The 21,253-nt window shown below is 43.4% G+C and overlaps 2 protein-coding genes across 12 annotated transcripts; one reads left to right on the forward strand and one right to left on the reverse strand.

The window, feature by feature from the left end:
* Positions 1-790: 790 nt before the first annotated feature.
* On the reverse strand, positions 791-6,976 carry LOC135640461 (probable apyrase 2). The gene is made up of 9 exons (XM_065154915.1): positions 6,399-6,976; positions 4,688-4,816; positions 4,523-4,579; positions 4,255-4,347; positions 3,027-3,232; positions 2,840-2,928; positions 1,604-1,821; positions 1,294-1,483; positions 791-1,205 (listed from the first exon to the last, which is right to left on the reverse strand). Exons 1-9 carry the CDS (start codon positions 6,693-6,695, stop codon positions 1,093-1,095), a joined length of 1,392 nt encoding a protein of 463 aa, XP_065010987.1. The 5' UTR covers positions 6,696-6,976; the 3' UTR covers positions 791-1,092.
* Positions 6,977-16,077: 9,101 nt separating this feature from the next.
* Positions 16,078-20,701, forward strand: LOC135639547 (zinc finger CCCH domain-containing protein 53-like). Of its 11 annotated transcripts, none has more exons than XM_065153350.1 (9): positions 16,078-16,260; positions 17,356-18,400; positions 18,475-18,645; positions 18,725-18,916; positions 19,015-19,106; positions 19,168-19,428; positions 19,500-19,608; positions 19,689-19,932; positions 20,014-20,701. In XM_065153350.1, exons 2-8 carry the CDS (start codon positions 17,421-17,423, stop codon positions 19,831-19,833), a joined length of 1,950 nt encoding a protein of 649 aa, XP_065009422.1. In that variant the 5' UTR covers positions 16,078-16,260; positions 17,356-17,420; the 3' UTR covers positions 19,834-19,932; positions 20,014-20,701. The 11 variants fall into 11 exon arrangements, with proteins under 11 accessions (XP_065009422.1, XP_065009417.1, XP_065009420.1 ...); XM_065153345.1 differs by lacking the exon at positions 16,078-16,260 and having other exon boundaries at positions 16,858-18,400; positions 19,689-19,872; positions 20,014-20,111; positions 20,267-20,701; XM_065153348.1 differs by lacking the exon at positions 16,078-16,260 and adding an exon at positions 16,858-17,282 and having other exon boundaries at positions 19,689-19,872.
* Positions 20,702-21,253: the final 552 nt, after the last annotated feature.

Below are 21,253 nucleotides of genomic sequence, written 5' to 3' on the forward strand. Positions count from 1 at the left end.
CGGTGGGTATCATGTAATAAACATTGATGACAAACGACATAAGAGAATTTATTGATGAAAAATACGAAAAATGCTGCATAGCATGTGATATATCAACCGTTCATTTTACGTGGTTCCTAAAGAGAGATGAGATGAGATGAGCCTTCCCCAGAAGATGCGTTCGCTGGTGCAGTGGCATATTCCAAAGCCTATGCGAGCAGCTTCTGTCGCTTGTCCCTGTGGAAGGGGATGCGCTCCAGTTGAGCTACTTGACTTAACCCTCCAACGGCCACATCGGAGCCGTCCACCGTGAGACTCGTCCATCACCGGTGGGTCCAGCCGCCGCACGATGACTCATAGCGGAGGTGGGGCAACGTTGTTAACGTGACAGTGGATCGGATTCGGGACAAGTATTGTGTCAGTGAAAGAGAGTTCTGATGAATGTGTTTTTGTTGTGCATTGCATGCCTACTGGTGATGATGGCGGGGAAAGCTCCGGTTGATGAGCAAGCTTTAAGACCAGGTGCATGCATCACCGCATGGCACGATGTTTGTGCTTTTAGGATGGAGCATTAGTTTGAGGAACAAAGGAGTATGTTTGGATGTTCATCCCACACACCGCATGGCAAAGAAACTGTACATTGAAAATTAGAAGGTCTCCAGTGGAGAGTCTCAATCATTGGATTAGTCTCGGATGGTTTAGAACTGACAGACTATGATGAATCAAGCGCTATACGATTGAATGTAATCTAACGTGCTAAATGTGCAATGTTCTCAACAATATCTAACTCGCTAAGAAAATATGAGACAACTAAAAAAAATGCGTATGAAATCTCATTCAACTGCATGAAAAATTGAATATGAGAATTCAGCATGCAAATCTATAAATTGCAGTCCTACATCTTTTTTTTTTTTATTGAGTTACAACTGTAAGCCAATTAATCGAATGCAAAATTGTGATTACGGGATCCCTTGCTGCAGCTTAACCTTCGTTCATAACCACCAGACTCGATGGATGCTTTGATATCCCACAGGCAAAACCACCACACCATGGAGTAGAATGCTTCAGTGTGGAATCTTTGTTGTAGCTGCAATAGCGGAAAGTAGATTGACCTTATGGTGACGATGCAACTTCAATGGCGCTACCGAGGGGCCATGCTGCCTCAACAACGGCGTCCGCATATTTGACCTTCTTTACCAGTGTAATATCGTGATCTGGATCTACATCTGCCATTACATGAAAGGATGAATCAATATCAGTCGTAGAACTAGCAGAATAACGACTCCTGGTACTACTTCGATAAATTGCACGTACCAAACCCATCTACCAGCAAAGTGTACTGGTACACGAGATCCATGCACAAATAGGGAAGGTTATCATCTTGGACAAGAGGATATTTGGTCTTAGCATCCTCAACACTCAATTGGCAAGCCTGCTTTGCAGCCTTCTTGAAATATGCAGGTTTAACCTTAGCAGCTGGCTTCTCGCTATCTACAAACCCAGCCTGACAATGATCCAGAATAAGCTTTCAGTGGCAATACCAGGATGAGGAAACAATATAAATCTGCTGAAACACAAAAATAGACATCTGGGTCTCAAAGAAGTCACCATTCAGCAATATTACCTCGGCAGCTCTGTCAAAGAAAAAGGATGCCACAAATAGATGTTTCTGCCCATCTCCACCTCCGCCGTTCCAGATGCCACCAAATGTACACTTCATGTGAGTGCATGCTGGTTCATCAACTTTGAGAGCCTTAATTGCATCATCCCTGCATTTGGAAAAGCTGGCACCAGATGGTGATGCTGATGCTTTGTATGCCTTGCCACCGTACTTGTATGACCCTTGATAGTAAAGGAATGAAAATGTTTAGAAGCAGCAGTTACATCATATAAAGCTATTCGTGATATACATGACAGGCAGATTAAAAATTTTAACTTGAAAATATGACGCGGGAAATAGAGGGCATAGACTATTGTTGAGACCTTTTTTTTTTCTAAATGTCAAGATGAGATGCAAAGATATATGATTATGTGAAATCTCCTCAAGTGAAAGCTATTGGTGATACCAACCAACAGTGTATATAGGTAATCCATCATTATCAATGGTTTCTACAATGATACAATTTTCAACTGCCATGTAAAAGACCAGAGAAGAAACTCCATCACCAAATTAATTATATTAAATACGAGATTGATCTAACTGTATGAGTTTTATTCCAACATAGTTTTTCCAGTGGTTTTGGAATATTACACGAGTTTCAAAGACCAAAGAAATTCAACTTATTGACCATTTAGCCGGTCGTATAAGAGATACATATGGTTAAGCACAAATTTGGGCTTGATTCCAGTGTCTGGCTGAGTTCTTTGTGTGAAACTTTGGTTTTGGTTTTAAGGTGAAATGTTAATAAACATCAAATGAGATCACACTGTCCAGACTTGTGAGCTTATATTGTCCTGTGTCATCTAATCACAGTATACCCTCTGGCAATCCAGCAGAATGCTGGAAGATACAATGAAGCACCCAATCCATTAGTTCTTCCTAAAGGATGACTCAAAATCACCCAAGGGGCCCAAAAATATCATGGCACAGAATGCTTTTTATGATTTAATGGTAAAAGAAACTTGTCATGGGTATGCAATACAATTCCATTGACCTCAGATTGGCAACTGGTTTTCTCAGTGGAAAAAATAGAGAGCAAAGGAAGCAAGCAATATTATTAAAGAGACATGTAGTTGTCCAAGTTACATGTACTAAAAGATTCTGAAAATTAACATCTACTCTCTGATAATAAGTCCAGAGCAAAACAAAGAAGAAGCTATGGTAAAGATCTGGAGGGTTAATTGTGTGCATGAAGCATACCATCGTAGCCACCCAAAATGCAGTTGCTGCGATCCTCCGTGATCTTCAGAATCTCTGCACGAGCAGCCAATAGACCATAGTGCAAGTAACTACGAGGGAGACCACAAGTCAGTTTACAATCATTACCAATTAAATTCCAAATTAACAACAAAAAATGAGGATTTCAAAAGCAGAAAAGATGCCAAACCTGTGGACGTATAAGTAATATCTAGTTCCCTTCAGAAACAATTCCTGCACATATGAATCCTGTCCATCTGACACTTTCGGAGCATTTGCAGCATCTTTTTCTGAGATGGCATAAGCCATTTGAACAGATCCACCCCCCAAGTCAACTACTCCAACGGTCTTTGCATAAGACTTTCCAAGTTTTCCTAATAGATAGTTAATAGTGACCTACATGCACATGTCCCTTTGTTAGAGTAGAAAAAAAAAAAAAAAACAAATCAACTAAGAAAACTATCTTAGACAGAATTCATGGTCTCAAGGTGTAGAATGTGATTGGTAACAAGCTTGTAGGAATAGATAGATCTGGCATGCCATAATGTAAACTTATAAGAAAGTTGACACTAATGGAATGCGATAAAGTCAAACATCTAGCAGCTAAAATGTACAAACAACTTCATACTATATCTCAGATTTGATTAAGAAAAAACTTCTAGAGAACATGAAAGTGGTCAAATATTACATTGATGAGCTACTAGCTAACCAAGTAATTGTTTAAGCATTAATCTTCCAAAAATAAGAAAATGGGAATCAGTTTGCACTAGAGCTTATGCCCTTCCATACCTCAACAAATTGTTGCAGCTTAGGATTTCCAAAGATGAAGCTGAAAATCCTATATAACTTTTGTATTACAGAAAAGGAACATGGATTTCATTTAATATCAGTTTGGTCTGTTCACTATGTTCTCTTTTTTCAAGCATGTCAGATACTATTACCATGTTGAATTGTAACATTCTTTAGAGTCTCCTACCTATATGACACTAGATTTAATGACTCTACCATGCATTAAACTTGTAGTATCTTGAATGGGCTCATGTGGGGCAGTACATCATCCATTACCTTTCCAAGATCTAGTTCGTGACCAATTAAAAGTAGCTACTGTGTACATAAAATTCTCAAAAGTAATTTTCTTCACAGGAACCATGTGAAATCCAATATTCAATTAATAAATAAATTGCTTAGCAAGCATGACACACCAATTTCACAAAAGTCTTTAACGGTAAGTCATCGAGTTCACCATTAAGCATAATAAGGCTCCGGAAGCCAACATAGAAAGTTGTATTCAAAGAGCTGATGCTTCCTGATCTCTCTGCTAAGTACAAAGTTATTTAAACTAAACTAATTGAAAGACAACTGGTGATAGTATGTTCTCATATAACATTCAATATATTATTAAAGTTCAAGTTGTATACCCATTGGAAAGCACCTTCCTGAGTTCCATCAAGGACAGTCACCCAATCTGGATTGAACTTCAGCGAGCTCTTGCGTTGAAGGAGATCTCTTACCTGTGTAAATGATCCCCCCCAAAAAATTTATATCACATCAGTGTTAACATCAGTGTTATGGTAAGAATTGTAAATGTGGAAATAAACCTCAACTTGATCAGGATATCATATTAGAATTTAGAACATCTTTCCAAATAAGCATTAACATTATTAAGGAACATGGAAGGATTTCTACCGCTTGCAAAATTTTTTCAGATGTTTCAGCTCCCAAAGCTCGCAGACCTGCAGTAGCCTGCATAAGCATCACACTTAGACAATGAGGCTCAGCACATGCAATGTTACATAAAACAAGTTTGCGTATGCCTAGGGACAGCCACCAGTCCAAAGTAGTATAGTTTACCCCAACTCTGACAGGTGTTTTCTGTCGCAATTCCACTGGAACAACACTTTCAGCTTTCTCCAACAGAGGAACAAGAGAATTTGCAGCCTCCTGAGGATCGTTAGCATAGAAGCTCAAGCCTGGTTTTTTCTGCATGCAAAAGAAGATACAGGTAACCAAGAAAGTTGCAGATTGGATGTTTTAGCACACTTGAAATTCATTTTTATTAGATAGATGATTAATATGTCAAGGTGCCTGGTTATAGGGTACACAATTAGATGAAGTAAGACGATTCTGAATATTATCACAAATGGTGAAACAAGCTATTGTTTAGGAATCCATCAAATGCATGCTTCTTGTTTAAAATTAACAGAATTCTGGAATATCATTCAGTTACCCCATTAGGTATTCAACAACTAAGCATACGATGTTTTATCTGACATCCCTGGTGTCTACTTGTTGTATCTCAGTATTTTAGCTTAATTTAGAAGATTACTCCAACATACAACTGGATGCTTATAGTTATGCACCACTGGCAAGTAATCAAGTCTGTCCAACCATTAGGAAGTTCCAATTAGGTATAATATATAGAATCTTCATGCCTGTCAGCATTGTTCCAAGTGACAAACTAGTGACTAGACATTACAGCACACAACCTGTACTGTCTTCACCTGAAAAGGTAACAAGAGACAATAGAACATCCCAGCGACCTATATTCCATGAGTGCTGATTCATGCCATGACCTAAGATGATTCAAGGCAGTCAAGGCACCGAAAGCAAAATGAAGCACATAACAGGGGTGAGACTTGATGCTGTGCTTTTGAATGTGCTTGCCACTTGAGTCTTTTGGGTCTTGAGTTGTGGCTGAATTGCGACAGTCATATACAATTACGTCAAATATAATGGCAGCACCCCTCCCAATTTAATAATCTCGCTTAAACTGTATGGTCAATATTTACTTCTTTTCTATTGTATCACAGATCCAGGACACATGGAACTTGTATGTGGTGACTTTTTGTCTGTCAATTTCAATTATGGTTGCATATTGCCAATATTTTGTGCTTCATATGTTCAGTCTCTAGACTCTAAGTTTCATTTTATAATTCTTAGTGTATAATTTAGCTCTAAATCTCCATCTTAAAGCTTACCTCTGCTCAACCATAATTATGTCATCAATAAAATACATATACCACAAATTCATCTTGAATGTTCTTTATTACTTTTCCACTATGGGTGCAAAGGTTTAGAACTTAAAGTTGATTCCTCAAATATCCCTATGATGATAAGGAACTTCTAGTTTCATATGTATTGCAATACAAAAGTAGCTAATTCAACATATATTCCCTTAATTAGATCACTACATCTACTGAAGCTCCATTTCTTTTCTAAAATCTATCACATTGTATCTATTTAGAATGTTCCCCTTTAATTCAATAAAAACCGTGAACATGCTTTTTATTTTTCTCTATAAATCGAAACAACAAAGTCCATCACATATTCATTAGTTGTAGAATAAATTTCCAGCTTATTGTATTCCTCTTATTACTTATATATGTAATCAATGTTGAGCAAGTATCAAACGTTAAAATAATGAACCTTTGGATCTATCCGATTTAACTGGATATCAATTGAGAAACAACCAGATAATAATAAAGCATATCCTGTACTAAAAACGCAATGCCACTGATGAAATTACAGTAAGTTCAAGAAATATCAACAGTTGTACCCTCACCTGTATAAAGAGCTCCAACTCCATCCCTATGTGGAGAAGATCCAAGTTCTCATCAAAGCAGTAGACGTGAACCCTGCTCCCCGAACTCCCCGCGTCAAAGATAACAGCATAACTCTTAGATCTCGGCTCGCCGCCGCCGGGCATCGCCTTCCTTCCGGCGATGGAGATCGTCGCCGGAGATCGGGGCATAAGGAAGAGGACGAAGGAAATGAGGAGGAGGGGGACAGCGACGACGAGGATGACGCCGCGGAAGCGCTGGATCTTGTCCGGGAAGGACTCCTGACGCGCCCGCTTCATCTTGGCTTCGAGCTCGGCCGGGGCGCGGCTGAGCTCCGGGGCGGACGGCGACCGATAACGGATCAGGCCGTTGGACGACGACGACGGTGTCGGCGTCGGTGGCTTCAACGGCGTCTCTTGCGACGGATCCAGCTTACTTGTAGAGAATTGAGTTCGAGATCGAGAGAAGGGTTCGAAGGCGACAGAACGCAGCGCGATCTCCCCCAAGACCTTCCTCTCTCTCGATCCTCTCTCCCTCCTCGATCGCAAGAGGGGAAATTAGAGGCGAAGGGAAACAGCCGGTAACTGTATATAAAATGACGATCCTACAGATACACTAGGAACGTGTTCGGAATCACGTGACGAAAAATCGACCAGCAGCCGTTGTGCCGAAGCCTCATGCGGTGTTTCGTTTTAAATGGTGGGTAACAAACTGGGTACTTTCCCAGATGAGGCTTTCAATTTAAGTTGTCGTTCTGTGCTTAGCTGTCACGGTAGTGGTTCCGTCGGTTACCGAAGTTACCCTCACGGGTGACGTCGTGAGGGGCAGGCCGCAAGTGGGACCCACAGTGTGCTCAAAGCAGGAGGTTTACGGTGTGGGGCCCGGGGTTTTGTTCCACTGGGTCGGTGGTTGTTTTGGTGCGGTTTGTGAAGAGGATTTGCTCGAGTGATCCAACGTTTGCAGACCCGTTTTTGGGCAAATTTTGTAGGCATCGACTTGGAAACTGATGCTGCCAAATCGGAGAAGTTGATGTGGATATTTGCGTCTGCAAAGGCAGTTAGGCAGTGAGGAAATGAGGACCAAAAGAATCTTCTCCAGGGAACGATCTCGGTCTCGTGCCTGCCTAATTCGCTCGCAAAGAGACCGAACAACTCGTCGACCATTTTGTTACGTTTATGCAACCGCTTCATCCATCTGGTCCTGAGATGGTTACCTGTAGGATTCGGGTTTGGATCTCGGGTGGATCCGACCCGATTATTCCGTTCCCAGGCTTCATTCGATTTAATTCGTGTGTTAAGCCCTTAACAATGGCGTCCCGCTCAAAGTCGGTTCATCGCATCTCGCCCACCGTCATCGCTCGGAAACCTCAAGAAACCGACCGCCGAGGAATCGCGTCGCCGGCACGGTGATTCCCACCATCTCGTCCGCACTATCAGACGGAGCTCTTCCCTTCGTTGGGCCTTCCTAGGAGCTCGCCGTTCTTGGACGCGGCGGACCGTGAAATCTCCGGAAACCTCAAGAAAACCATCGCCGACGAATCGCGTCGCGTTCACGGGGATCCCATCATCTTGCCGGCGATATCATGCGGAGCCCTCCCCTTCGCTGGACTTTCTTAGGAGCTCGCCGTTGTTGGATGCGGCGGAACGTGAAATCTCCGGAAACCTCAAGAAAACCATTGCCGAGGAATGGCGTCGGCGTCACGGCGGATCCCACCATATCACTGGCACTATCCGGTGGAGCTCTTCTTTTCGTCGGACTTTCTTAGTAGCTTGCCGTTCTTGGACGCGGCGGACCGTGAAATCTCCGGAATCCTCTGCGTCGGAGTACGGCGGATCACACCATATCACTGGCACTATCCGGCGGAGCCCTCCTTTTCGTCGGACTTTCTTAGGAGCTCGCCGTTCTTGGACGCGGCGTTCCGTGAAATCTCCGGAAACCTCAAGAAAATCACCGCAGAGGGATCGCATCGCCGTCAAGGTGGATCCCACCATCTCGTCGGCGATATCAGAGGGAGCCCTTCCCTTCCGGACATTCTTAGGACCTCGCCTTTCTTGGATCCGGGGGATCGTGAATTATCCTGAAACGTCAGGAACCCGCCGCCAAGGAATCGCGGTGGCAGATCCCACCATCTCGCCGGCGATATCAGACGGAGCCATCCCGCCGCCAAGGAATTGCGTCGCCGTCACCGCGGATCCCATCATTTCACCGGTGCTATCATCTTGAGCCGATCCGTACGGGTTTCTAGCCCATGGTCGGATGTGGATGTTGAAACGCTTCTTGAAGTGCACAGATGGGGATCCGGTGAACAGGGCATTGGGCTCAATGTTAGATTGCAATCGCTGATATGTTGAAGGCAATGATGAGAAATTTGATTTCGCTGAATCCGAAAACGTAAGTGACATTCTAACAATCTTTAGGTCATCTTGGAGTTTGTTTGGTTCTCAACACAATCTGTGCCATGAGTGATGTTATTTGTGTATTTTATGCAGTGATCCGTCGCCTAGTTTTCCTGTGGAAGGCCTTTGTGTTCAGATGGATCTAACTTAGTTGGCTGGCATGAGATGCATAGATACCAGAAGGTCTACCCTATGGAGATTTGTCATAACAAGGTGAATTTATCATTTGTTTCTAAATTTCTCATCTTCATTTTTGCTTGATTTCGATTTAATTTTCTACAATGGTACTTCGTTATCACAAATGCATTGATACTCATTGAGATCCGGTTCTTCGGGAGCCCCTACTTTATTTATGTTTATTATGTTATAGCAGGGTCTATGAGGAACTGGTAAACTATGTGATAGACTGTAGGATTTTGCAGTCTATTTTGGTGGGCTTACACATTTCCTGTTCCTCGTATCTTTGTTTCATAGACTGATGTGCATAGCTTCGAATACATGTCAATTTTGTTTGAAGTTATATAAATTACAGTGAAAGGCATGAGGGTGAATGGTAAGGATGTTCGCTTGTGAATTATCCTTCTCTTATTTTGCATTGGTGGATCCTTATGCATTGTGATCAACTCTTTTTGCTATGTCAGGCACCCTTGTTGGAGACAATATCATTTTGAGTGCAGGTCTTTCTTTGCATGCATGGTCTTAGGACCTGGGTTCATACGAGGTATATTGGGAAGGAGTTGAACTTTACAATGTTTTATGTTGAGTATGTGGCGTCAGCTTGATACCGATCTAGAAATCCAGATTTTCATGTGAAACTGATGTCAATTGTCAGGCATTACCTCACAGCTATAGGCTATAGTAGCTTTTAGCAAGAAAAAAAGCTTTTTATGTTTTGCTATACTTATTAATTGAATTATTTAAGCTACCTTATGCATTTTAATTTCTTGTACATTAGCAAAGCCACATATTTCTATAACTGATTAAACTATGTTTTTTTCTAAAATAATTTTATCATAGAAACAAAATCATAATGGGGAATCTGAAACTTTACTCCAATATTCATTTGTATAGGATGTTGTCCGTTTAGTAAAATATATGCCTTTTTTACGTTTATTTGCTTTTATCCAACATATGGCACACTCTTTGTTCTATCATTTTAGAAGTAATAAGATATCTGTCTTTTAGAAACAAAATTATTGTTTTGGTGTCCTGTATTTACTCAAACCCTAAAGTATTGAAGATCGAGTTTCTTAGTCGGCCTAGCTTTGGGAGGCGAAGGGTTTTAAAGGACATTGATAAGATACAAATCCTTTGGAACTCCATTTAATATGTGTTGCTACATTGTGATTCTGTTCAGTTTAGAAAACATGGTGTCACTTGCCTTACTAAAAGGGCTACAATACATACATACATACACACACACACACAAACACACACACACACACACACATAATGTGTGTGTGTGTGTGTTTGTCCGGGTGTGTGTGTGTGTGTGTGTGTCCGGTGTCCGGTGATAAAGGTTGGGCTCAACAAGGATGGGTCAAGTTTGGGTTCAACAAGGATGGGTCTTGTGGGAAGGAGCAGTGTTGGTCTATCAAAATAGTCTCAGTTTAGTGTTAGCTGGATTCATTGGTCTATCAAAATAGTTTCAAAATAGTCTCAGTTTAGTGTTTTGAGGACTGAGCTGGATTCATTAGTCCATGCCAATGCTGATTAACATTGGTATAAAGTGTTAGCATCATTATAACATTGATCTTCACCTTGGATGCCATTGTCGAACTAGCAATGAGCATTTTTCCAGTTTGCATTGCCTCAAAGTTTTTTCTTGTTACCCCAAAAATATGGTCCCTATAATTTATTTCTGTTAGATGCATTTTGTATTTTATGCAAATTTTCCGATTGTGTGGTGAGGTTATCCTATTTCTGCTACTTCAGAGCAACTAATGTCTTGCCTTTTTCTTTTCTTATGAATTTTTATTGCTGAATTGTAATATGGTTACCAATCTCTCTCTTGCTTTTCTTTACCACTATATGCAAGTTTCAGCATCCATATCTTGGCTTCTTTTTTTTTTCCATTGAACCAGATCATGAGCTAGAAAAAGATCTGCTGAAGCAGTAGTTTCTTTTCATAAATTGATAGTAGCTGTTGAAACTACTGTTCCCATCATTCTAATGAATTTTTTGGTTTGGTACTTTAGCTTACACATTATGCTACTCCATTTCCTTTTTGCCTGTCATTGACTCCCATAATTATAATTATTTACGTTTCATCAAAGGATTTTACTATCTTCGGAACAATTATAATCTGCTTTGTGCATGGATTTTTTCATTATCTACTGACCGACTCAAATTAGAAGAGCATGCAAACAATTATAACCAGTTTTTGTCTAAGTTCCTTAGATTGATCCTATTTACAGTTAAGGGGTACCATTGGGTACAGAAATGAGTTTCAAAATGTAAGTTGCATTATTGCTAATAGCCTGACTGTTGTTGAGGAGCATTGATTATTTGCCAAAATAGGCCCTTGAACATAATTCTGTCTGTTGTCGAGGAGCCATTTGATGCAGAGAATTGGGATGAGCCATCTGATACAAAGATTCAGGATGCAAAATACGGCACACTGTTGCATAACAGTTATATGGGTACTGAATTATATCATTGTTAGGTAGCTTCAAAAGTATGCTGTAGCACCCTTTGTCGGCTGGATCCTTTTTTTTTTTTTTTTTTTCAGGCACCACTTGGGTGTATCAGATCCTGCTTGGCAGAAAGATCTAGTCACCGAGCACCAAAATGGTAATGGGCACACAAGGTGCCAACCTAGCAACAGTTCGAACCTTCAACCTTTGAGAATGAGATCCAAAGACACACTTAACCGGTTGAATGTGTTTGTCAACTGGATCTTGATGCAGGGTTGTTGAAGATAAAATCAACAGTCTTTACTCTTTAGTATTAATTATGATAGCTAAGGTAAAAGACACGTTTTGGATTGAGAATTTGCAACCTAATGTTGATTGTAAATGATGAGACTATTGAACTACATGTTTGGGCATTGTTGAGGTTGTTTTTCTTAAGTTCTTCTTTAGCCCTTTGATCATGGAGTTTGGCAGTCTTTAGTAACACAGTGTCAGATGGGCCAAGACAATGATGATATTAATGGACTAGTCCTTTGGGTTTGTAAGCCTAGTGTTTGCCAATTGAAAGTGTCGAACCTCGTAAAACAATAAAAGCTGGGTATGAGATTAATAGGATATAGATAAGCTGTAACTTTAAGTAGCCGCAATTAATAGGAGCTAAAACATTTCTCTCAGTTGGAAGAGAATTAGGAGACAAAACATGACTCATGAACAAAATGTGGAACATCACAAAGAAACTAAATTTTATTGTAAGTAATCAGTGGAGAGTAGGACACACAGCCCCTTGGAAACTGATTGGACCGCCTTTGGGGAAAATAATTTTATCCCATTGCTGTCCATTTCTTGTCACTGCCAAAAAACACTTATGGCTTTGGGTTCTCTGTTGGCTTTGAATCCATTATTCAGTCCCTTAAATCATTGGAAGAAATGTCTTTTATATATCTCCGGTAGTTTGTTACCCCATTCACATGACGGTGTCCTCGTCCTTGCCTTCATTACTTTCTTCTCTTCTCCTAATCTTGTAAAGCTCCCTGCCTTGATTTCCCTTCTTCTTCACCTAATGGATTGGTAAAGGTAGGGATGGCACTGCAACCGTAGGGATGTGAGCAGTACTATAAAGCAGTACTCTATTCTACTCAACTGTTCACGTGTGTGGTATAATAGATAGGAATTTTTTTTTAAAATTAATAGATAGGATTTTGATTCCTACCAATAAGCAGGTGTCTGGAAGCATATATCACTCATGTCATGGCACATCTCCTTAGAAATTATGATCAAAGAGGGCATCTTTGTAAGGCCTCGAAAACATTAACCTACAACTTATAAGTGAGATTACAAGGGTTTTTGCTTTTTCGGAACCTTAGTTTCATTGTTTACTAATGGAGGAGATTTAGGACATTAGATATAGTCAGTGCAGCTTTTTGTACAGGGATGATTACCTTAAAAATGAGGAGGCACACTAACAAATAGGCGGATGGAATCATAAGCTGAAAAGCTAATAAAGTGGGAATTATGTATACGTAAAAAGTAAATCACATTATTAGCTAGCACTAACCACCATAGGCTGGCCATTCTTTGTTAGAGATTTAATTAAGCTGCAAAAGCTGGGAATATGAGCACTTTTTGATAGTCATATCAAAGGTGAACCATAGGAAGACACGGCGGCCCCACAGACCAATGGGCATCATATTTGCATTGACTTTGGCCCTTTATGATCTGATGATTCTGTTCTGATTTAATTGTCCAGTTACAGAAAGAAGGACAATAAACCAATTGGAGCCACCACAAGATGGATACAAGTTGTTTGCACAAAAGCAGTGTTTTCTTCAACCCATCCACCCCCTCCCTCCCTGCAGGAGAAAGGTGAACAAGAGATAAGGGAGAAAATCAATACCTATTTTCACCGTAAGGTTGGGGTGTGATTTAGAATCTAGCTGATACCTAAATGAGGAGGTAAGTTTGGCTCCCTTCCCCTCCTAGAAAGCACTTTTCTCACCTTGATGTTGTGCTCTGGCCCCTAAGAGATGTTTTGATGGATGGTAACCTGTTCAAGGAATCAACAAGAGAATTATTACACGTGTGTTCGATTTATTGAACTTCAGACTCCTTGCTTAGGTTACTTTTGAGTTTCTAATGAACGATTACGTCACCCAAAAGAATCACTACCCATCTTCTTGAAGATCATTTAGCTCAATTGAAAAGTTTCTTTCGGTTGCTTGCTTGATGATTACACTGTTTCGAAGTAATTGTCCAACATATAAATGTTGCAGAGAAAGATGATAGACCCATTTATAAGAGAGGACTAGGAGACGATCCAGAAAGGTGAGTAGAGTAATGGGGTTGGCCTTAGAAAATTTGTTTGGTTTTCAATATTAAAATGACTGAAGGGTTTAGTTCCATCAATTGTTTAGTTTGGCCGTGGGTTTTAAGAATATTTACGTTGGGCGTACGTAGTCTCTTCAATATCATTTTATTTTAAGAAAGTGGGCCTTTTCTTATTGTTTGGACAAATGACATGTTATATATACTCTGTGCCGTGTGCGTCTCTTGGCATTTATAAATCACTTATAAATGCTAGATCGGGCATAGTGCAGTTTCTCTTCGCGTTCACTTCTATGAGTGCGCCAATTACTGATGAGTGTGGTAGAGTTGTTGTGAAGGACAGACACTGACATTGTCGCATGGAGCGAAATCGGTGGAGAGTCTTTGGTGGGGTTTGGGAGATACAGTTTAATCATAACATCCCTGGTATATCTATATATCCACTGCTTGTCGATAAATTATGATAGGATATGAATTATGAAATTCCCACTGGGAAAAGAACTTCTCATGCACATCAGGACTGGGAATAGGGAGTCCTTTTGGAGGACCTGGAAAACTTTTTTTTTTAATCTTTTTTCTTTCATTAGAGTTTGATTCGAGAAAAGTGAGGGATTGAAAAAGGCAGCCACAGTGATACTAGATAGTAAAAAGTGATGCCAGATGCCAGTCACGTCAGTTCTTTATTTTCTTCGAGTCCTGACCAAGACATTGTCCGTGCCACTAAAAAATGACTGCTACCATTAGCTGTGAGCCCACCCACCAGGACAGACAGCTGCTTGGCCCCCCAGAAGGTTGATAGATTCACAGGGGTGACAATAATTACTGAAAGCAAGATAGCTTCTTATGACGATTTTGGAGTTCACTAATTAAAAGTTGGCTGCTGCTCCACTGTTTCCCTTTAGTTCTGTGACAAATTTACACTGAAGGCACACTCTGGAACACCATCTGTTGGTGTTATTTAGCAGTGCAAGCACAAATCCTTGTAGTCCTCTTTTACCAGTCAGTAGCTTTTCTTCGTTGGCTCTATTCCACCGCCCCATGTTGTCATGCGCTGGCAAGCAGCAATAGGTGGTGACCAACCACCTAAAAGGGGATCGAGGATTGTACTTGTTCATCATCAATTTCATTTTCTTTTGAACTTGAAAAGAAAATGAAACCTTCCGTCCATATTTCTTTTGGATCGAAGACATCCATATTTCCTATCTTTCAACCTTCCGTCCTTCAAGCCTTCTCTTGCAACAGTTAATTGATACGTGCCCCCACTTAACTGACATGTGAGAATTAGATGAAGAATATAACTTTTGAACGCTGTAAGTAATATCCTATGAAATCAATTTTTTTTTCTTGGTGGTGAACTGGAATTTTTTTTACTCATTATTGTTTCTCTCTCTCTCTCTCTCTCTCCTCTTCGTTATTATTATTTTCTAATTTTACTAATTCACTTTTATATCATTCTTTAGAGAGAGATCGATGAGTGGCTCTGGTGTGACGAGGACATATGGGCTTTACAAAAGGAATGCTCTCGACTGTTTCCAGAAAGAAAACCGCAACCACAGCAATAATAGCAACATCTGGTCTTCAAAAGTTGGCCGACTTTCCACTCTCTCGACATTGCAACAGTTGCGGTTGGCCCCAAGCAATAGCATTTCCTCCTCACATTTGTGAAGATTACTACATCGACGCCGCCTTGTGTTTCCATGTCTCTCTCTATATAAACCCGGGAGAGGAGTCGCAGATTCTACCACGAGCTGTTTGTTACTAGGAGCAGATAAGCTCGTGATGTTGGAAGCATTATCTCCAAGGTCTCACGTAAAAGACACGAAGTATTACGGTCTGACGATTCCATCACTAGCCACAGTCCTGATCAGACAGCTTTGTCTCTCTGCTCGGTTCACAGAGTGCCAGTTATTGTTTTCGAGAGGGATAAATGCATTGTCATTGCTGCTGTTCCTGAAACACTGGGTCTGCTGCACTGGGCCATTACCACGCTGCACCTATGTCCACAGCCTGCAGGCGCAATAACTACAGACAAGGTACGATGGTACCTGCAAATTGCCACGGTGCCGTCTGATGATGGGCTACAAGTGATGCATGAGAGTTCAGTCCCAGCGAGCTTTCATCACTTTTTGACAGAAGGGAGATCTCGGTAGGTCACAAGTCGTGTATAGCCAGCCTTAGATCGGAAACATACATCTTTTTCTTGGAAACGTATAGTGCATGCATGATTCTTTCATCCCACTCCAATCATATAGGTTGGATGCTTGACAGGCTAACGCAACTTGGGATGCAGGTCGTACTAACAAAATTACCAAACTGGGGCGATCCGGTGGCGCGCACTCAACTTGCTAGCCGTGTGGGGGTCACGAGGAGAAAGCTTATTTTGCGGAACAGTGATTGCGGCCTTGGATTCCAGCGGTTTGGTCTGAAACGGGAACAGCTCAGTGATCTGCTTCGGTCTCCTGAAGATGACTCACCTCGTTGCTCGCTCCCCATACGCCACGATATTTTCCCTGGTATCTCTCTCTCTCTCTCTCTCTCTCGCGTTATACTTCAAAAGATTGCCAGAGGCTTGACAACTCACACGTGCCGAAGCCATGGGCACGTGAGAGTGCACACGGGATAAATAGATGGCGTCCGTGTGGGTTGGGGGATCTTTGGGGTTGGTGACCAGGCTGACACGTCCCTTGCGTCGGCCCCCGCCGGCCCCACATGCACGAGCATGGATCCAGTAGTAGGGATCTGTGAAGTCCAAGTCTCACCCTGCTTCAGAAATACATGACGGGCTAAAAGGAGAGATCGAACCACAGCGTAGACAGGCTCTGCGTGGGTTTATCATAGTCGAATGCTGGTGAATGAGCTGGAGTATATTCTTCTCTTCTTCTTCATCATCATCATCATAACAAGGCAGCTGTGGCTTGGGAACACGATGGAGTTCCTCATCTGTTCGTCTTAAAAAACTGAATAGGAAACAAGTATCATGTTATCGGGGTGCGTGAGCTCCTGCTGCGGAATATCTATATGAAAAAACACAATAATGGTCGTCTCAGTGAAAGCTGGCGGAAAATGACAACCAAAGACCAGCCATAACCACGACAAAAGATAGGGAGGTGGAGGGGGAGTGACCGGTGTGGAACACCATATGATGATGGCTACCTTCCGGAAAAGGAAGACGGCCGTATAGCAGTTGAGGAGCGATGAGAGAGAGAAGAAGAAGAAGAAGAAGAAATAGGACTCATCCATGCTCTCACCACCATTCTCCTCTGTGACAAAAGCATGGGAGAGAAGTGTGGCGAGGGGAGAATCGAGGACCAATCGTTAACCGGTGCCAAGCGATGCTAGGCGGGGTCATACGTTGCAGAGAGTGGCGTTGCAGCCGAAGAGGGGCTCGGTAGGATGAAAAAGCCGAAGAGAGGCTTCAAACCTCTTAAAGAGTAGGTGGCCGAGTAGTACTAATTTCGAAGAGGGTGGCGCGGGGCTCTCCTTTTGCGTTTGCACTTCACTTCTTTCTGGTTTCGTTTAATGGCAGCTCCACTGAGTTAGCATCGGCTTTTAAATGTGCGCCCGCCCCACCCTCTCTCTTTTTCTATCTGGTGCTTGTTTCTTTGCAGTGGTGTGTTGCTGCTATAAGCGGAGAAGCCAAGGGGTGGCATTACTCCAATCGATAAGTTCAATCATGGACGCCAACGAGGCGACGAGGATGGTGTTCTCCAAGATACAGAATCTGGACCCGGAGAACGCCCCCAGGATTATGGGCCTTCTCTTGCTGCAGGATGACGCCGAGAAGGAGGTCATTCGCTTGGCCTTCGGCCACGAAGCCCTCCTCCACGCCGTGGTGGTGAAGGCCAAGGAGGAGCTTGGCCTCGCTCCGCCACCCTCTGCCGGCGGCTCCGCAGCTCCCCCCTACCTCCTCCGTCTGAACTCCGCCGAGCGCCTGCTCGCCGTCTCGTCCCCTTCCTCGGGGGCCCCGAACTCTGTGTTCTCCCGCTCCGGCAGCAGTCTCGGTGACATTGGTTTGGATGGATCGATGGAGCAACTCCAGAACTCCGACGAGCTCATAAGCCCCAGCAATTTCAGCTCGTCCCCATTCCATGGCAGCGGCGGCGACCACGTTCCGGACCAGCTATCCTTCCTCGGCGGCCCCGCCGCGGCCCCTAATTCCAGGTCATCGAAGCCCAGCAGCGGCGGCGACGTGATCCACCCGGGCGTCGGGTGCTGGAGCCCGCGAGGGAACGGTGACGGTTCGCTCTTCCCTTATGGGTTGGGATGGGGACTCGACGGCTACCAGCATCAGCGGAGCTGCTCCGCCGATGACGACCTCTTCCTCGGTGCCGCCCCCACACTGGAGTTCGGTTGGGATCCGTGCCTCTACTTCGCGAGAGGCTACTGCGAAAACGGGACAGCGTGTCGGTTCCTCCACGGGCTACCGGAGGAGGCCGCGGCGACCGCTGTCACCGGCGCCAAGTTGGATGCGGTGATGCAGCAGCGCCAGGAGCTTCTAATGAGATCAAAAAGCCAGAGGATGGGCGGCGCTTCGCATCTCATGGCCGCCGGGTTCCCATACTCGCCGACGGGTTCGGTGCGGACTTCTCCGTCATCCACCTCGAGCAAATTCCTGAGCTTCTTGCTTCAGCAGCAACAAAACGAGAGCCAAAGGTACCATCTTTCGTCCATCACGATGCTTGGAACCTCCTCCAATGTAGTGAAGCATGTATCTCAAATTGCCACAGGGCGGCAGCTGCGGCGGCGCTGATGCTGGGCGGGGACGAGGCAAATAAGTTGATGGGCGGATCAAGAATAGAAAGAAGCGATTTGCTGGGAAATCATGGTTCCAGGCAGATCTACTTGACCTTCCCCGCTGACAGCACGTTTCGGGAAGAGGACGTGTCCAACTACTTCAGGTAGGAGTTCACACTTATGGCACCGCCCTACTTTCCCCGCCTAAAGAATCTTTGATATCTGGCTAATGATTCTTGGTAGCATCTACGGGCCAGTGCAAGACGTGAGGATCCCCTACCAGCAGAAGAGGATGTTCGGCTTCGTGACCTTCGTCTACCCGGAGACCGTGAGGCTGATCTTGGCTAAGGGAAACCCACACTTCGTCTGCGATTCCCGGGTTCTCGTCAAGCCATATAAGGAGAAGGCAAAACTCGTCCCCGACAAGTACAACAGGCATTCCTCCGCCTCATGCCTTGACCAGAAGATCCTTTTTCTTTTCTGACTTCGTGTGTGCGCCAATGATCTCTTTTGCCCTCCACCACTGACTACAGGAAGCAGCAGCAGCAGCAGCAGCAGCAGGCTGAGAGGTGTACGACTTCTGCAGCCCTGGATGCTAGAGAAGCCTATGACCTTCACCAGCTTGGTTAGATCCTTGTTGCCATCTTCTGCTCTTTTGTCCTCCGTCTTCATCATTCAGTTGGCAGGTGCAAAGATGTTGTACAGCAGCACCAGCGAGGAGCTGCTGTGGAGAAGAAAGCTAGAAGAGCAGCAGCAAGCAGCGGAGCTGCAGCGGGCCATTGAGCTACAGGGGAGGCGATTCATGGGCCTCCAAATCCTTGACCTCAACAACCAAAGCTTCCCCACCTCAGCCACATCATCCTCCATCGACTCCCCCATCATCACCTCCGCTCAACCAATCAGTAATCTGGACAGAAGCAGTAGTCGGGTAGCGTCGCCAACCGAGGGTAAGCCATGATCGTTTACTTTCGTGTTTGGTCGAGCCTTCCGGCTGATTTTAACTTGACTGGTCGTGTAGCTGAGAGCCTCAGCATTGCAGAACCTGACGAGAAGGTTAATAGCTCCCCTGGATCTTTACTCAAGCAGCAGCACGAATCTGCCGATGAAGATGGTGACTCCCGTGGGAGGTAATTCGACAAACATAGGATTCGAATGTGCCGTCTGTTCATATAATTTTGCACATAACGTGCTCATGACATGGCTACAGGGCGGATCCTAACTTGCCCGACAGCCCATTTGCTTCACCCACCAAATCTTCCTCCATGCTCGACTCGTTCTCCACCGGCGAAGACATGACTACTTGCTGCATCGCAAACAATGGCAGCAGCGGCAACAACAGCTTCTTCACTTGACGTCCCCACCTCCGGTTCATACTTCTTCCAAACGCCGAGGTAAAAAAGCACCCCACCCGTCACTGAAAAAAGAAGCTTAGGGGACATAATGAGCCAAGTGTAAGCCTCATTGCCCGCCCCTTTTTTTTTTTGGTCACTTTCAAACTTTTGCCATGCCTCTTTTTTTTGTTTTTGAAACAGCAAAAGCAAAGTGACACGCAGGGCAGGGTGAAGTGGATTCCATGGATGGCCCAAAAGTCTATGGTTTCTTCTTTCTTTTCTTCTTATAGTTTTCCAGTGTAAGCTTTACAGGAAAACCTTCCCTTGCCATCGCTGATTTCGCCTGTACACCGGTTGCCATGACATCGTATCAGTAAGGAATACGAACCATGGGAATGCAGCTGGAACAATGGGGACTACGGCTCAATATAACTGGAAGTTCAATGTCATGCAGGTCCATTTCCACCAACATCAACACCAATATATCTGCAGATGTTGAAGCTATCGCTACGTCAAGACAGAAAGCCGGAACTGGTTTTGTCATGCAGGTCCATTTCCACCAACATCAACACCAATGTCATGTTTTGATATAGACACACCCAAAACATCAAGACAGAAAGCCGGAACTGGTTTCTAGGGGGGAAAATAGAAAGCAGGAGAGGTGAAGGACATGAAGAGACAGAAGAAAGAGATGAGAGCGGGTACATGCGTCATGCAGGTTCCTCTTCTGCCGCCGATGGTCTCTCTTTTTCTTTGATATAGACAGCGACAGATCCACCACAAGTTACGAATAACCTATAGATTACTTTTCTCCTTGTGGTGACGTTTGTTAGTCACCAGTACTAGTTTTACAAACTGATGGCAACTGAAATGAGAAACTCTTATCGAACTATGGGTCTTGCAGGACAAAGGAAGCAGAGGAACTGCCCTGGTGCTCCAACTAAAAAAACAACAAAAAAACAAAACACTCGACCATTGCTGTTATCATATCACCAGAAAAAGTAATGCAGATAGGTGCAGATCATGTTGGTACTGAATTGTGCAGATCATGTTGAGACAAAAAAAGAATATAGTAAATGGATAGAAGAAAAAGATCAGAGAGATTGTGCACCATTATTAAGCAAAAGAAAAAGCAGAACGAAATGAATTGCCAGAGAAACATTTTGGTACTATAACTCCGCTGATAATGCCAGAGAAACATTTTAACACCTCCGCTGATAATGCTGCAAAAGAAAGAAGGCAGACCAAACAATTCTTCAATTCAGACCAAACGGTGTATAACTCCAAAAAATTTCCAGCAGTACACACAACAACTAGAATAACATTTCAAGTGGCATATATCCAAAACATTCAGATAGGATTGGAGACAGAAGGTAATAGCATAACTTAATTAAGCGCAAAATCCACCTAAAACAACAAACTGTAAGATCCCAGCTATTTG

The sequence above is a fragment of the Musa acuminata genome, chromosome BXJ3-6 (assembly GCF_036884655.1).
Source record: "Musa acuminata AAA Group cultivar baxijiao chromosome BXJ3-6, Cavendish_Baxijiao_AAA, whole genome shotgun sequence".
Classification (NCBI taxonomy): Eukaryota; Viridiplantae; Streptophyta; class Magnoliopsida; order Zingiberales; family Musaceae; genus Musa; species Musa acuminata.

Excerpts from the sequence above, each read along its gene's own strand:
- LOC135639547 (XM_065153342.1), top strand. The coding sequence starts at position 17,301 with ATGTGCGCCCGCCCCACCCTCTCTCTTTTTCTATCTGGTGCTTGTTTC. Across the intron at positions 18,401-18,474 it reads CAACAAAACGAGAGCCAAAG|GGCGGCAGCTGCGGCGGCGC; the intron begins GTACCATCTTTC and ends AAATTGCCACAG. Across the intron at positions 19,609-19,688 it reads GATGGTGACTCCCGTGGGAG|GGCGGATCCTAACTTGCCCG; the intron begins GTAATTCGACAA and ends ACATGGCTACAG.
- LOC135640461 (XM_065154915.1), bottom strand. The coding sequence starts at position 6,695 with ATGAAGCGGGCGCGTCAGGAGTCCTTCCCGGACAAGATCCAGCGCTTC. Across the intron at positions 4,348-4,522 it reads CTGAAAAAATTTTGCAAGCG|GTAAGAGATCTCCTTCAACG; the intron begins GTAGAAATCCTT and ends TCATTTACACAG. Across the intron at positions 3,233-4,254 it reads AGGAAGGTGCTTTCCAATGG|GTCACTATTAACTATCTATT; the intron begins GTATACAACTTG and ends ATGTGCATGTAG.